This window comes from Arachis stenosperma, chromosome 9 (assembly GCF_014773155.1).
Source record: "Arachis stenosperma cultivar V10309 chromosome 9, arast.V10309.gnm1.PFL2, whole genome shotgun sequence".
Lineage (NCBI taxonomy): Eukaryota > Viridiplantae > Streptophyta > Magnoliopsida > Fabales > Fabaceae > Arachis > Arachis stenosperma.
Window position 1 is genome coordinate 159,001,905 of NC_080385.1, and position 14,677 is coordinate 159,016,581.

General features: G+C 35.3%; 3 protein-coding genes across 5 annotated transcripts; 1 reads left to right on the plus strand and 2 right to left on the minus strand.

Annotated features, from left to right (window-relative positions):
* Positions 1–3,410: 3,410 nt before the first annotated feature.
* Positions 3,411–6,438, minus strand: LOC130951544 (GEM-like protein 4). 2 transcript variants are annotated; one of them, XM_057880220.1, is made up of 4 exons: positions 6,315–6,438; positions 4,349–4,589; positions 4,167–4,241; positions 3,411–4,060 (listed from the first exon to the last, which is right to left on the minus strand). In XM_057880220.1, exons 2-4 carry the CDS (start codon positions 4,512–4,514, stop codon positions 3,612–3,614), a joined length of 690 nt encoding a protein of 229 aa, XP_057736203.1. In that variant the 5' UTR covers positions 4,515–4,589; positions 6,315–6,438; the 3' UTR covers positions 3,411–3,611. The 2 variants fall into 2 exon arrangements, with proteins under 2 accessions (XP_057736203.1, XP_057736202.1); XM_057880219.1 differs by lacking the exon at positions 6,315–6,438 and having other exon boundaries at positions 4,349–4,626.
* A 1,106-nt stretch (positions 6,439–7,544) lies between these two features.
* On the minus strand, positions 7,545–14,372 carry LOC130951555 (putative GEM-like protein 8). 2 transcript variants are annotated; one of them, XM_057880238.1, is made up of 6 exons: positions 14,145–14,372; positions 13,889–13,998; positions 8,894–9,071; positions 8,717–8,791; positions 8,315–8,589; positions 7,545–8,218 (listed from the first exon to the last, which is right to left on the minus strand). In XM_057880238.1, the coding sequence occupies exons 3-6, from the start codon at positions 9,042–9,044 to the stop codon at positions 8,021–8,023; spliced, it is 699 nt and encodes a 232-aa protein (XP_057736221.1). In that variant the 5' UTR covers positions 9,045–9,071; positions 13,889–13,998; positions 14,145–14,372; the 3' UTR covers positions 7,545–8,020. The 2 variants fall into 2 exon arrangements, with proteins under 2 accessions (XP_057736221.1, XP_057736220.1); XM_057880237.1 differs by lacking the exon at positions 14,145–14,372 and having other exon boundaries at positions 13,889–14,099.
* LOC130951554 (uncharacterized) lies at positions 10,035–14,146 on the plus strand. The gene is made up of 7 exons (XM_057880236.1): positions 10,035–11,013; positions 11,184–11,277; positions 11,387–11,452; positions 11,576–11,749; positions 11,843–11,939; positions 13,577–13,717; positions 13,814–14,146. Exons 1-6 carry the CDS (start codon positions 10,431–10,433, stop codon positions 13,703–13,705), a joined length of 1,143 nt encoding a protein of 380 aa, XP_057736219.1. The 5' UTR covers positions 10,035–10,430; the 3' UTR covers positions 13,706–13,717; positions 13,814–14,146.
* Positions 14,373–14,677: the final 305 nt, after the last annotated feature.

A 14,677-nucleotide genomic window follows, 5' to 3' on the forward strand; every position in this document is an offset into this window, starting at 1 on the left:
ACCTATCCATGAGATATCTATGAAGTCGGCCTTCCCTGGCCAACCTTTCTATCACATTTTTGAGGTCGTAGCAATCATTTGTTGAGTGGCCATATATCTTATGGTATTCGCAGTAGTCGCTGCGACTCCCCCCTTTTTATTTTTGATGGGTCTGGGGGGCGGCAATCTTTCAGTGTTGCAAATTTCTCTGTATACGTCTACTAGGGAGACTTTTAGAGGAGTGTAGGAGTGATATCTCCTAGGCTTATCGGGGCCGACCTCCTCTTTTTTCTTAGGCTCCCTTTCTTTTTCTTTTGCTGAGTGAGGGGGCCCTAATCGCCAGCTGGGCTCCCGTAGCTTGGCATTTTCCTCCATGTTGATGTACTTTTCTGCTCTCTCCTGTACATCGCTCAAAGAGGTCGGGTGCCTTTTTGATATGGACTGAGAGAAGGGGCCTTCTCTAAGTCCATTTACTAATCTCATGATGACTGTCTCTGTGAGCATATCTTGAATTTCCAAACACGCTTTGTTGAACATTTTCATGTAATCGCGCAGAGGTTCCCCGACCTCCTGTTTAACTCCCAGGAGGCTCGGCGCATGTTTTACTTTATCCTTCTGGATGGAGAATCGCATTAGAAATTTTTTTGAGAGGTCCTCACAGCTGGTAACCGATCTTGGAGGGAGGCTATCAAACCACTTCATCGCCGCTTTCGACAGGGTGGTCGGAAAAGCCTTGTAGCGAGTTGCATCAGAAGCATCGGCCAGATACATCCGACTTTTGAAATTGCTTAAGTGATGCTTCGGGTCTGTGGTTCCGTCATAGAGGTTCATATCAGGACTTTTGAAGTTTCTTAGAACTTTCGCCCTCATTATGTCCTCACTGAACGGGTCCTCTCCTCCCAGGGGCAACTCTTCTCGGTCGCCGCGGGAGTTCTGGCTTTTGAGGGAGGATTCAAGTTTTAAGAGTTTTTCTTCCAACTCTTTTCGTCATTCTATTTCCTTCCGGAGGTTTCGTTCCGCCTCTCGTTGTCGTTCTAGTTCCTATTCCAGTTGCTCCAGACGACCTTGATGGCCGTGGACCAGCCCCATTAGTTCGGTCGCATAGGGTGGCCCTTCCTTTCCGGATTCTCGTCCTTCCGAGGAGTTTACCTTTGGGTTTTTGAGCCCAGAGGTGCCTTCTCTATGCTGGTCGCTGGTTCCTTAATGAAGGGTCAGGTCTGCGTCATTGTTTCCGATATTTGGATTTTCTTGCTCGGAATCAGACGCTGTATGACCATCTTCTGGTGATTTGTCCGCCATTATGGGTTGATCCCTCGGGTCTCCGGCAACGGCGCCAATGTTACGTTGGGTAACCGGAGGTTAATGGGCTGGACTCGTTAGGTTGGCCCAATCGTATGAGGGAGGAAGCCTTTGAGCGGGTTTGCACCTTTGGAGACTCCTTCCGACTTGTGAGCGTGAGTGAATGGGGGGTGGTACCTGCAAAGACACTCCGATGCCTAAGTTAGCGAGAGTTTGAGCAGGTCTAGAGAGTATTGGGACTTAGAGATACCTGAGGGGTGTCAGTATATTTATAGTGGTGAACCAATAACCACCGTTAGAGTGGTTCCACCTTTTAGGGTGGATAACCGTCCCTTTATCTTAGGGAGGTTACGATATGACTCCTGGAAGTGGGTTGAGAGATTTTAGGGGCAGTTATTATCTGCCAGCTAATCTTTGCTCCCGACTTCTTTAGAGCAAGTCGTGGGGAGAACCGACTTCTAAAGAGAAGGTCGGTGTTCTGAGGAGCCCAACCTTGTGGTTGGATCTTGTAGTTTGGACCTGGACCTTAGAGTTGGACCAGAGTATAAACAATTTTCATATAAATTCTTAATTTTTTTTCTCAGCTGAGGTAAAATAATATCTGTAATTTTTATGAAAGAATAAAATTATACTTTACTTGTCATTAAATTTTTGCTTTCTTCTTTTACATTTACCCAAAAACCTTTTTGAAAAGAACTATTTGGATTATCTTTAAGTTATTGATTATACTTTGTATGATTTTATGTAATTTTTTAGTATTCTTCTCAAATAAAAGACTTTTAATGGTAAATCTTATTAAAGAATAAAACTATACTTTCATTTGTCATTAAATTTTATATTTAATTATAAATTGATTTATATTTGGATATGACAAAATATTTTAGTTGTTCATCATATGCAAACCAACCATTTACTTGTTTTTTCCTTTCTTTTTTATTGTTTAAATAAATAGAAATACTCTTGTATGGATATTTCTGAATGGATCCTTTAGAATATGCAGGCATATAATTAGGGTATTTTTGTGATTATCATTTCTAGAAAAAAAATAATGTGTGAGATGGATAATCATGGATTAAGTTTAATGCTTTTTTAATTTAAATTTTTTTTAATTTTTTTCTAAAATAAAAAAGATTAATTAATTCGTTGGTCATTGTAGTTTCATTAAAAATTTATAATTAAATTTTTATTATTTTTTAATTGAATTTTTATATTATTTTTAATTTTGTAATTAGGTCATTTTTAATATAAAAAATATTAGAACTAATTGAATATTTCTCTGCAAATTGAAGGTATCCACGATTAAAAACTTAATTAGAACTTTGACCACATTTTTTTGGGATAAATATTTCGTTAATTTTAATGTTTTTAACATAAAAAATAACATAATTACTATTCATACCCAAACCCAAAAAAGTAAAGTCAGACCTAAAAGAATAAAATCTACCCAATAAAGGCGACCTCTTCTACATCTACCCGACCTCTTAGAGGTCGACGCGGCGCTAAAGAACCCAACTTATCTAAAATAAGTAACTAACTCATAAGATATTTCTCACTTATCTAGAAGGAGATCTCAATAACTTCTCTAGAAAAAGGAAAACGACTAAACACCACTAAAGATGAAACTACACTAAAAAGTGGTTGTCAACTCTATTATAAATACACTGAGACTCTCAAGTATATTTAAGTCCAAATCTACTAAAAAAACTGTCTAAAACCCTTGCTAACTTAAGTATCGGAATCGGCGATACCTCGGCACCAATACAAGTCGGATGCTGCTTCAAAGGGAATATGAACCTCACGTTTAGGCCTAAGAGTGACCCAGTTTCTAACTCTCGGAACAATTACAAACTTAAAAGTAGTGTAGAAATCTAATTAAAAAAAATATATGGATCTAATAGCAAATTTGTTAAAACTATAGAGACCAAAATAGTAATTAAACCAAAATAAAAACATTACAATTAGATTTAAAAACAATTGAACATAATTTGAAATCAATATAAAAATTAAAATAAATGTGATTTAATTTTATTATTTAAATTTTTTTCTCCCTCTCCATATACAATGATCAGCTAATTAATTATTAAGAAAGATAAAGAAAAATATTTATAAAATATTGATATTGAGTTCCAACAATAAAAAATTCCATTCAAATGAATAGATATATAAATCATTTCAATTTCCTTCATACATTATCAAATTAATCCAAACAAAAATATTTGATTTGCAAATCAACAAATCATCATTTCAGCATTTACATGCTTATAATTATATATACATGTTTCTTCATCCTAATTTACTCAAAGGCAGCTTCTTCAGCTATACATAAATTGTTCTTAAGCTTGAGAAATGGCATGCTCAAGACATGTCAAAGTTTTTTGATACTTTATGACTCCCATCAACCAAAAATCAAAGTTATCCATTGTAACTATCTCTATATACTTGTGTTTTGGCTTCTCAACATTTTCTCTTTGATTTACACACTTGATCTTTTTGAGTGGAATGGAAACTTTGTAATGAATCCTCATCATTTGGCCTTTCCCTGTAAACACTCTGATTGATCTCTCACTGCAGAATGCTACCCTGTCACTTGAGATGAACAGCAGACCTGCTAGAGGCCCTGATGTCGTCGAAAGATAGCATGGCGAAGCTTTTAGAAGCGTCTCGCCTTCTCTGACATTGAAGAATTGCTTAAACACTTTGTCTATTCCACCAAGTTGAAGAATTCTAGCCCCTAAGCTCAACTTCCCCTTAAGACTTTCAGATATCTTTGGTGCCATTCTCACTGCAAATTGATACTCATATATATCAGTTGAATTTGTATTTAGACTACTTCACAATTCACATGAACACCAAACAAATCATTTTGATAACAACAAAAGGGTACTCACCATGTTCTTGGACTCCTCGTGAAAGACTATCATCACCCTTCCTTCTAAGTTTGTTTAGAATTGAATATACTCTGCCTGAAACAATGAAATTCACAAGATATTATTAGTAAGTAAATCCATGAAAAGTTCAATAAACATTGATGTTTGTGTATACTCAGGAAAAGAAATTAAAGTAGTCTTACTTTGCTTTGATGCTTTTGTTGAATATTGGGATTGAGTAGAGGAAGAGTCTAGCAAATAGTATCTGTTAACTGATTTCTGAAGCTGATCACATGCTGCTGAGATGATTGGATTTCCAATGAACAAGTCTTGAAGAAGTGATGATGAGGTCTGCATCTTCTTTGACATTTTAGCAGTTGGTGATTAAGATACTAGATGATGGAGGAATGAAGATATGTTCACTTGGGCTGGTTTGATGAGTCCCTTGTAATCCAAAGAGGTATTTAAAGGATTGAAATCTTTGAATTCAATATTGATCCTTGTGTTGTATGACTCAGACTAGGATCATCAACCATGATATTGTTAGTATTGACAACATGTATTGTCTGCTTTCTTTTCTTTTTGAAAAAAGTTGCTATACAAAGATTCAATATCCACGTCAACATTTTTTAGACAAACAAATTATGAAGAGGGTAGTTTTCTTTTCTTTTTAGCGGTTAAGACTTTAGATAGATAGAAGAGTTGATATCTTAAGGTGCAAGGTTCCATATTTGTTGGTAGAAACAAAGGAAATAAAGCATTTGTCTCTGATGACATAATATATATATAATTTGCAACTTGTAGTGGAAAATAAACCTTAAAAAAATGTAAAAGAGCATTGCTACCATCTTTTTTTATGTTGCTTATGTATGTGAGAGCGTTCTGAGTTGGCATCTTAACTTTATGATGCATCTCTTTTAACTCTCTTACCAAACATAGAATCCATGTTGATGACTTCAAATATGTAAAAGTTCACTTCAAATATGTTGATACCATAAGCATAACCATTTGGCAGAAGTGGGAAACAATACAATCTCTTTGCTTTCCAGTGAATAGGGAATGGACGGCATTCCCTGCATTTAGATATTCCTTTTTGCATTGTTTGTTTTGGAATGATTGACTAATCTTTGAAGAAACTGAATTTGTTTTTCTATTTCTTTTGGACCTAAAACATTGCATTTTAAGAGGGGTGGCATGTGCTTTTGTCTTTGTGGGGCATGCAATCACATCAAATCAAATCATATTTTCATATCAACTTTATGACATGTGTATCAAGGGAACTGCCAAATCATTTCCACATAGGTCATTTCTCTTCTCTTTCTTTCATTTGTTGCATGCATGGACCATTGAGAATATCTCAAGTTAATGACAGTAACAGCAACATGCATATAGCACTTCTTATCTAGGTTCTAATATGTAAAGTACTTGAAACTTGAATATTTTATTTCCCTAAGAGAAGCTCCTACATTATTATATTAATAGAGTCAAAGTATAGGAAACATTTTAAGTGCACTAGGAGTACCGGTACTCCAGTTGTTTTAACCGTTGATCTGAATTATAAAAAATATATATAATATATATTAATTAAATCAACGGTTAAAATAACTGGTACATCGGTAATCCCTGATGCACTTGAAATGTTTCCCAAAGTATATATTATAAAGTGAGGTTGCTGAGGCTGAGAGGGCTATGAAGACAATGTCATGTGATGGAACTTGATACTGTTTAGGCCAGAAATAGAAAGTGGTCTCTTTCACATGCATCAATGTTGCAAAGAAAATAATATAGCCAAATCACTTCCACATCATCCCCATATGCTGCTAGAAATTCAAAGCTAATAGTAAAAGTTTCTCCTTCATTACTTTCTGTTTTGATCATTTTAAAGGGGAAACACTCTTCTACTTATATCTCACTTGGCCACAGCTAAACAAGAAATACCGAAATAATTATAATGTGTTGAACAAAAATCTAAGTTGCATGATTGATTTAACTTGAGTAATATTTTTCTTAGGACATTATAAGAATAAAAAATATTATCTTTCTGAATTTAAGATATAATTCAGATCATATAATGCTCTTTTTAGAGAAATTTTTAATTATTATCATTCAAGCCTAAAAAGAGTTATTAAGCGAAATTTTAGAGTTTGTAAAACAAGGTGAGAGATTTACCTTTGGATTTGATCTTTGTTTTTGTGCCCTAATCTCTGACTTTTCTTTTTCTTTCTTTTTTGTTTCTTGATTTTGGCAATCAAAAATCACCTTTTTCTTCTTGATGTGAAACTCTAATCCGAGCTTCCTTTTCTTGCTTTCTGTTGGAGCTAATTCACGTAGGTTAGAGAAGAGAGAGAATGAATTTGGTAACGTTGAGAGGAGGATGGATTGTTTATTGGAAGTGGATTCTCTCCAGTGAAAAAAAAAAATTGGATGGTGTATAGTGTTTAATCTAACAATTCATTATTTTCTCTCTTATTTATTTCTGGTCTTACTTATAGAATCAAATGTGAAAGATCACACTGAATTTTGTCCAATGTTAAAAAAACTAAAGAAGATCCATTTTCTTGTTTATTTTAATCTTAGATAATGATTTGCAACTATTCCTTCTTTTTTTTTTTTGGTCAAGTTGATTAGACAACTCCCAATCTTAGACATTACATCCATACACCCATGTATTACACACCCACACAACTCACTCACACACACTACATGGGAGTACACATAAATGGTTCTATATTTCTCCATGAAGACTTGAACCCGGTGCAACTCTATGGGAGGCACACAAAGTGGCGATCTAACCCAGGCCTCGGCTACTTGCAACTATTCCTTGAACCATGAATGATTGAGCTGAATGTTTATGGGCCTGAACCATCATAGTGTGACCTTACTTGCCAAACAAATTAATCACACATTTTTAGATTTTTGGTCCTATGTCATCAAATTATTGTTATTATTTTTTCAAATTCAATCGTTTTACTTTGAAATGCTATATAGTTTTGAAATAATAAAAAAAAATTTGCATTAAAAAAAAATTGATTGAGAATAAAAATAGAAATAATATAATATAAAAATAGAAATTAACTGTATGCTCATTGTATATTTGAATATATCTAGTAAATAACTAACCTATTGTATACATTTTTAAAATTCTTTTTTATTATATAATCTTAAATTTTCTTTTTACTCCTACTGTACACATTGTGCACTAAAATTATTGTCTCTCTATACTTTTCCAAAACTTAATAATGTATTAATGTTTGATGAAATGAATTCGGTTAATAATATAAAAATTTGTCTGACTATTTTGAACTGGTTAACTAAAATTCATCAAATTTAAGTAATTAATCAGAATTTTGATGAAAAGAGTTAGATGGTGTAATTGCAATCCGAAATGCAAAATGTAGCTCCTGAAAATTTTACATCATAGATACAAAAATAGTTGAGCCTGAAAGCTTACAACTGGGCAGCAAAGTTTATATGCAAACATGGGGACAGCAATGCCATATTCTCTACACCTCAGATGATAACAATCTTTTCTATTCAACATCACATGCAACATTATCAAAATCTTGAGTTGACTTGTACCCAAATCGAGTTTTCGTGTAAACTCTTACGAGCTTACGAGCTGACTCTTAGGATTCAAGTTTACTTATGCTCTACAATCTCAAATTTGATAAACTTGGTTTCAGGTTTACAGTGACAAGTGCCATCTAATTGTTTGTACTCGGACATTAGGCGAAAAGATGAAGCCTCTGCATCATAAATGAAGCCCTGCATCTTCACTCTTCACTTATGGCTACCCATTTTTATTGCTAACTATCATCTCTTGAATCTTAATGTGTATCCTCAGAACATGAATTTTTGTGACTCAGCTTATAGGCTCAAAAGGGTGACTCTTTCTTCATGTAAGCTTGTGAAATTGCCTGCTCAAGATATTTGAAAGTTTTCTGATACTGTAAGACACCCATAAACCAGAATTCATAATTGTCCACTGTATCTATCTCTATAAACTTCTGTTTTGGTTTTTGAATACTTTCACTTTGGTTCACACACTTGACTTTCTTGAGCGGAATGACAACCTGCACATGGCATGAAATGCAAGACTTTCAGATTACCTAAAAGAAAATACTGAGAGAGATGAAGAAAGATTATGAATACATCACTTCATGACTTGCCTTATAACGGATCCTGCACATCTGGCCTTCCCGGCTGTAGACCTTCATTGATCTATCGCTGCAGAAGGCAACCTTGTCGGTGGAGACAAAGAGCAGACCTGCTAGAGGGCCTGACGTCGTCGATAGATAGCATGGGGATGCTTTCAATAACCTCTCCCCTTCTTTCACCCTAAAGAATTGCTTGAAGACTTTCTCCACTCCACCAACCTGAAGAATATGAGCCCCTAATCTCAACTTCTCCTTAACAGTTTCAGATATCTTTGTCCCCAATCTCACTGTAATCTCACAGTTACATAAATTTGAATTAGATTTGCATATTATAGTTTCACAAGGAAAAATAAGTTAAACTGATATAGCTCCTACAGATATTGAAGGAAAGTAGTTTGAACTTTGAATACTAACCATGTTCTTGAACTCCTTGTGAATGACTACTATCTGCTTTCTTTACAAGCTTGTTTATAATGGAGTATAGTCTACCTGAAATATTAAGCTCTTAGTATTGGTAAAACTATCAAGTATCAAACATCAACATTTCTTCCTGAATTAGTTGTTTATGTGTAAAGAGAAAGAGACTATTACTTTGTTTTGATGCTTTTGTTGAGTACTGAGATTGGGCAATGACAGGATCAGGCAAGTAGTATCTGTTAACTGTCTTCTGCAGCTGATCACATGCTGCTGAGATGATTGGATTTCCAATGAACAAATCTTGAAGAATTGATGAGGTCTGCATGATTGATTATTAGTGAAGAGGAGTGATCTGAGTATACAAGATTGATGAGAGCAAGTTAAGGTCACTTGGGTTTGATCAGTCCCTTGAATTCAATAGAGGTATATATATAAAGGGATGAAAACTAGGTAGTTGAATATAGATTCTAGAGACTCAATCATGGATCACCAATCATGAGTCATGAGCATTTAGTGATATAAAGGCGCTGACATGTCAAGTTGAAATACAGCTATTCAAGATGATATTTTAACACGATGGACTGATTGGTTGCTTTTAGAAAAAAGGTGCAAGTGTGCAACAGAAGCATCCGATTCATCTTTCTGAAACCTAGTTAAGATGCTTAAAAGGGGTAGTTTTAAGAAAGAGCAAGGTCCCATAGACCGTCATGGTGGTTGATGATCAAAATAAGGGAATTTGGTAATGACTTCCAGCTATCCTTCAGAGAAAAAAAGTGCACTTTTCTTTTGCAAAACCTGCTTATGTAAGAATGCTTTATAAAGCATTCATGAGCTGGGATTTTCAGATATATGAATATGAAATTGAAAGTTGAAACCTCTCCAATTGTATTGAGAGAGAAAGGTAAGAAAAACGTGTACAATAATATCCCATATTCCTTTGGGACCATTTATCAAACACTTAGAGTACATATATTTGCAGTCATTTAGAGACGGTTCAGCTGTTAAAAAATATCATTTTTCCCCCTCAGCTTTGCTCTCAAACTTCAGGGTGAAGTGGATATTAAAACTTGTGTCACTCACTTCTAAAAGCATAAGAAACTTCAGGATTCATGGTAACAAGTGTCTATATGATGATGTATGAGACAACATAATAATGTGTTGCTTTATCATACTTTGGAAAATGATTGATTCAGCTTTGAAGGAAAATGAGATCAGAGGCAACTATCAACATGGCATGGCACCTCATGCTTTTTGTGTTGGTGGGAAAGGGATATTAAGATTACGTCTATGTCATTTTATTTTATTATATTATTTTTTTATCGAAAGACTAAAAAAGTGATTTGGACAAATAAAATAATTCATAAGGAAATCAGCCTCTTGATCTTTTTCTTAACCCTAAAAAAAAGATCATGCGAAGGAGATGATTTGAGTTGTCGTCCAGAAAAGAAATTAGTTACAGTGCATAAAACCGAAGAACAGAGGAGTAATTTTCTTTATGCAGATCTATGTAATTGTAATCTGCAAAAACATACGTGACGCCATTAAAAAAATGTTATCTTATTATTATCATCATTAATTAATAATTAAATAAATAAAGAAAGAAAAAGAAAAAGAGTATGAGCGGAAAATCTGGCATTCGTTAATTCATCTTCTTCGTTATTGAGAATCAGAACAGAGCACAGATCTCAACTACTTCTTCGTCTTCAATGCAATGGGGAGAGCCTCGATTTTCGTGTACATCGGTGTAGCCGTAGTGCTCCTCTTCTTCCTGTCGCGCTCACCACACAACCACCACTCCTCCACCCACCGCCACCGCCGCCTAAGGCTCCGCTCCAACTTCACCCTAACTCCATCCCACCACCACTCCCACCATGACCACGTCGCCTTCGACCCCCTCGTCGCCGAGATCGAGCGCCGCCGCGAGGACAAGCAGTGGGAGATGGAGCACCTCCGCCACAACCACCCCGAACTAGTTCACGAAGACGACTACGACGACTCCGCCCCCGGCCACGAGTCTCAGCCGGAGTGGGAGGACTTCATGAACGCCGAGGACTACCTCAACGACGAGGACAAGTTCAATGTCACCAACAGGCTCCTCCTCCTCTTCCCCAAGATCGATGTGGACCCCCCCGACGGGTTTGTTAGCGAGCACGAGTTGACTCAGTGGAACGTTCTCCAGTCCAACAGAGAGGTTCTCCACCGCTCCCAGAGGGAGATGGATCTCCACGACAAGAACCACGACGGCTTCGTCTCCTTCTCCGAGTACGATCCTCCCAGCTGGGTTCACAATTCAGGTTCACCTTCTCCTCTCGATCTATAACCTTTTTGTTAGTTCACACTATGAATAGATGCTCGTGAATTCAATGTAGTAGTAATGTTTGTTGCAAATTTATGGGAGATGCTGGTTTCTGTTTCTGATTGGTTTGTTATTATTATTTGAGCATCTTGTTTTCTCATTTATCAGGTGTTGGATATGACATGGGTTGGTGGAAAGAAGAGCATTTTAATGCATCTGATGCAGACGGAGATGGTCTTCTCAACTTAACCGAGTTCAATGAGTGAGCTCCTACTCCTAAATCCTAATACTTGTTATGAAACCTTGTTCTTGTCTATGCATGTAAACAAGTTTTGCCTTTGTTAACATTGGCTTTTGTTTTTTTATTCTAGCTTTCTTCACCCAGCTGACAGCAAAAACCCAAAGCTTCATCAATGGCTGTGCCAGGAGGAAATCAGGTAATTACAACCCGAAAATGTCTATGGCTGTTTCAGTATCAGTTAGTTCACGAGTAAATGATTTCTGTTTTGTTACATCAATGCCTTGGCTTCGTCATGCTTGATTTACCCAATTCTTTACAGGGAGAGAGATACAGACCGAGATGGGAAGATCAACTTTAAAGAGTTTTTCCATGGGCTCTTTGATTTGGTAAGAAATTATGATGAAGAAACTCACAATGGTTCACATCATTCTGATAATTCAATGGATGCACCAGCTAGAATGTTGTTTGCTCAGCTTGACAAAGATGGAGATGGGTACTGATGATTTCCATTTTAATGCTGAGTCACTTATCTTTGAATGATTGTGCCAGTTTAGTATAATTCAGTTTTGACGTTTCATCTTTGTAGGTTCTTGTCAGATGTTGAACTACTCCCTATAATTGGGAAAATCCATCCATCTGAGCAATATTATGCAAAGCAACAAGCAGATTATATCATTTCACAGGTACTGAATTTAACCTTATGATAATGATAATTACACTCTTGCAATGTAATTGGAACATAGAAAGGACTTTTTATTCTTGACCTAACATGGATCACATCTATAGATGTTTTTTGAGTAGATACTTTATGTTTAACTATGCCATAGTATCACAACTTACCTTTGGATGTTTATGAGAAAACCAACAGATAAAAATTCACGAGAAAAACTCTTAATTCCAAATAAAATCCCTACTAGAATCCAAAGCTTCTAAACCCATAAATTTCTAGTCAAAGTCTCTAAAATATATGTATCCAACATGTTGAACTCGCAAAGCTCTATAGAGTATCAAGTTCATAAAGGAATAGTTTTAGAAGCTATGGTGTGCAAATTTTGTAGCAGAGGAAGTAAAAAATAGAGCCTTGGTGATGAAAAGCAATACAAAGAATCACGGGTAAAATAATAAGACAATGAAGGAGAAGAATGGAAAAATGGAGAGAGAGGCACGGTTCTAAAACAAAATCTGCCCTACTTGTGTTTAAAAAAAAAAAGGAAAAACTTGTTCACTCTATTATACATATTGCGTTTTGTGTGCTTAGAGACCATTTTTTTCAAAGAAAAAAACTTTTGTAGTTAAATAATGATGTCATAACAGATTGAACTATTTCATGCAATTAGGAAAGCTGATTAGTTTTCCATAGCTTGACGCTTTACCTTTGGAGTTAAAATGATGTCTTTTTTGGATAAATAATGTCTCTTACTGTAACCTTGTGGACTGATAGCCGCATGTCATGGTAATTATGGGTGACATAATAGCTGCTTCCTTTCAGTAACTTTTAACTGCTAATTGATAATATTTTTTAGTTAAAATCCGTCACTATGATTATATATATTTATGTATATTAGTTTGTTGCACATTTGTTTTATACACAAAAATATTCACGAGATGTTAAACCTTCTTGTTGGATTGGGTAAGGTGTGCTTGTGGGTGTATCTGTGGGAATGTGTGTGCGCATGTGCTATGTGTTTGTGTCCATGGTGGTATTGTGTTCTAATTTCCAATGTAATAGGCATTTGAATTAGTACTGCTAAAGCCACAGACCTCACTGCTAAGAAAACCTGTTTTCATGGAATAGGTTTAGGTAGGAGCAAGGAAAGATTTCCTTATCTTGGTGGAGGAGTTGTTGTACTCCTCCGTTTCTTATGAAGGTCTTTGACTTTTTGAATAATATCAAGATATATGATTGTATTATGAATGAAAATAACCACCAATAAGCAATGAAAGGAAATTTATTCTATTTAAGAATGTGAAGCCTATGGTAACAAATGTTTCCATTTTTATTTGTTGGGGTATGGTGTGGGGCCAAAGGGGTGTGGGTGGTGTCTCCAGCATGCTTGATTTACATATTAAGCGTGTTTAACTAGATGTTAGCATTGGATTAAATTTTCTTCAAGCTGGCTCCAGAGTAATCTACAATTCTACATCATCTCGATGTGTTAACATCCTGAAGTAATTTCATTGTTGAATTTGTAATAATTTGTTTAGGTAGGCAGATATTGACAAAGACAGCTCAATATGAACTCCAACATATGTTGCTTAACATCATGCATTAATTTCTTCAATATACATCCTATTTATTCATGAAATAATGTGATGACAGGCGGACGCTGACAAAGATGGGCGCCTTAGTTTGACTGAGATGATTGAGAACCCATATGTATTTTATAGTGCCATTTTCAACGATGAAGATGACGAAGACGACTATGATTACCACGACGAGTTCCGGTGAAATTCTTGTTAGGTAAGGGAAGCCCTCTCATCCTGTGTCAAACTTATCCAACACTTAGTGAAGATTTTATGATTTTATCTTTGATATTTCTGTGACCATGGATTGCAGGATACACGGCACAAAACCTAGTTTTATTTTTGTGATGAGTCAGTGCAAAGTTATGACATAATATTGAAAGTTTACCTGTTAGGTTCATAGTCTCAATCCTGGTGGGGTTGCCAACATTTGTTGCTTCTTTCCACTGGTATTATATCTGCTGCGAGTTCTTAGTTTACTTTTTTGACTGCGGAAGCCTGTAATAGAGATAGAGTGAGGGTCAGAGACACCTGCTATATTAGTTGGAGGACAATAGAATATCTCAATTTCAATGTAAAACTTGTATAATATACAGATTTTCAAGTCACTGGCTGAGTAACACATCAATGGATAATATTTGTACCATATGATGATGATAATGATCTTGCTGGTTCTAGATTTCTCGTAGCACATTCACAACTCTATTCTTGGATCCAACTATCTGTCACAAATCATTTTAAAACAAAACGAAGTGGCCAATAATGGTTTTGGATTTTTCGATATACTTTAGGAAAGATTCGATTCTTACCTGAATTATCCTTTAGTTGAGGAGTTCGTCTCATCATACATGTTTCTTGTTTCCTATTTGGAGTTAAACTACTTTTTTTTTCTTTTTTAAAACAATTTAATTTAATAAATGTAAAGTGTTCGAGATCCAGTGTGGATGCTCCACTAGAGCCAATCATGACTGTTATTTAATTAGAAAATTATTTATAAAATAATAAAATAAAAACTTAATTATTAATTTATTATTAAATTTATAATTTATATTATGTGTGAGTAACTGAGTGTTCTAATTTTATTGAATTTTTTCATTTTAAAGGATTTGATCTTATATAAATAAACCCTTTTAATTCCATGTTCAATTAAAGCATAATAAATGTATTGAGCTTGATA

Excerpts from the sequence above, each read along its gene's own strand:
- LOC130951555 (XM_057880238.1), bottom strand. The coding sequence starts at position 9,044 with ATGCAGACCTCATCAATTCTTCAAGATTTGTTCATTGGAAATCCAATC. Across the intron at positions 8,792-8,893 it reads AACAAAAGCATCAAAACAAA|GTAGACTATACTCCATTATA; the intron begins GTAATAGTCTCT and ends TTAATATTTCAG. Across the intron at positions 8,590-8,716 it reads ACAAGGAGTTCAAGAACATG|TGAGATTGGGGACAAAGATA; the intron begins GTTAGTATTCAA and ends GTGAGATTACAG.
- LOC130951554 (XM_057880236.1), top strand. The coding sequence starts at position 10,431 with ATGGGGAGAGCCTCGATTTTCGTGTACATCGGTGTAGCCGTAGTGCTC. Across the intron at positions 11,453-11,575 it reads CTGTGCCAGGAGGAAATCAG|GGAGAGAGATACAGACCGAG; the intron begins GTAATTACAACC and ends AATTCTTTACAG. Across the intron at positions 11,750-11,842 it reads CTTGACAAAGATGGAGATGG|GTTCTTGTCAGATGTTGAAC; the intron begins GTACTGATGATT and ends TCATCTTTGTAG.
- LOC130951544 (XM_057880220.1), bottom strand. The coding sequence starts at position 4,514 with ATGTCAAAGAAGATGCAGACCTCATCATCACTTCTTCAAGACTTGTTC. Across the intron at positions 4,242-4,348 it reads AACAAAAGCATCAAAGCAAA|GCAGAGTATATTCAATTCTA; the intron begins GTAAGACTACTT and ends TCATTGTTTCAG. Across the intron at positions 4,061-4,166 it reads ACGAGGAGTCCAAGAACATG|TGAGAATGGCACCAAAGATA; the intron begins GTGAGTACCCTT and ends ATCAATTTGCAG.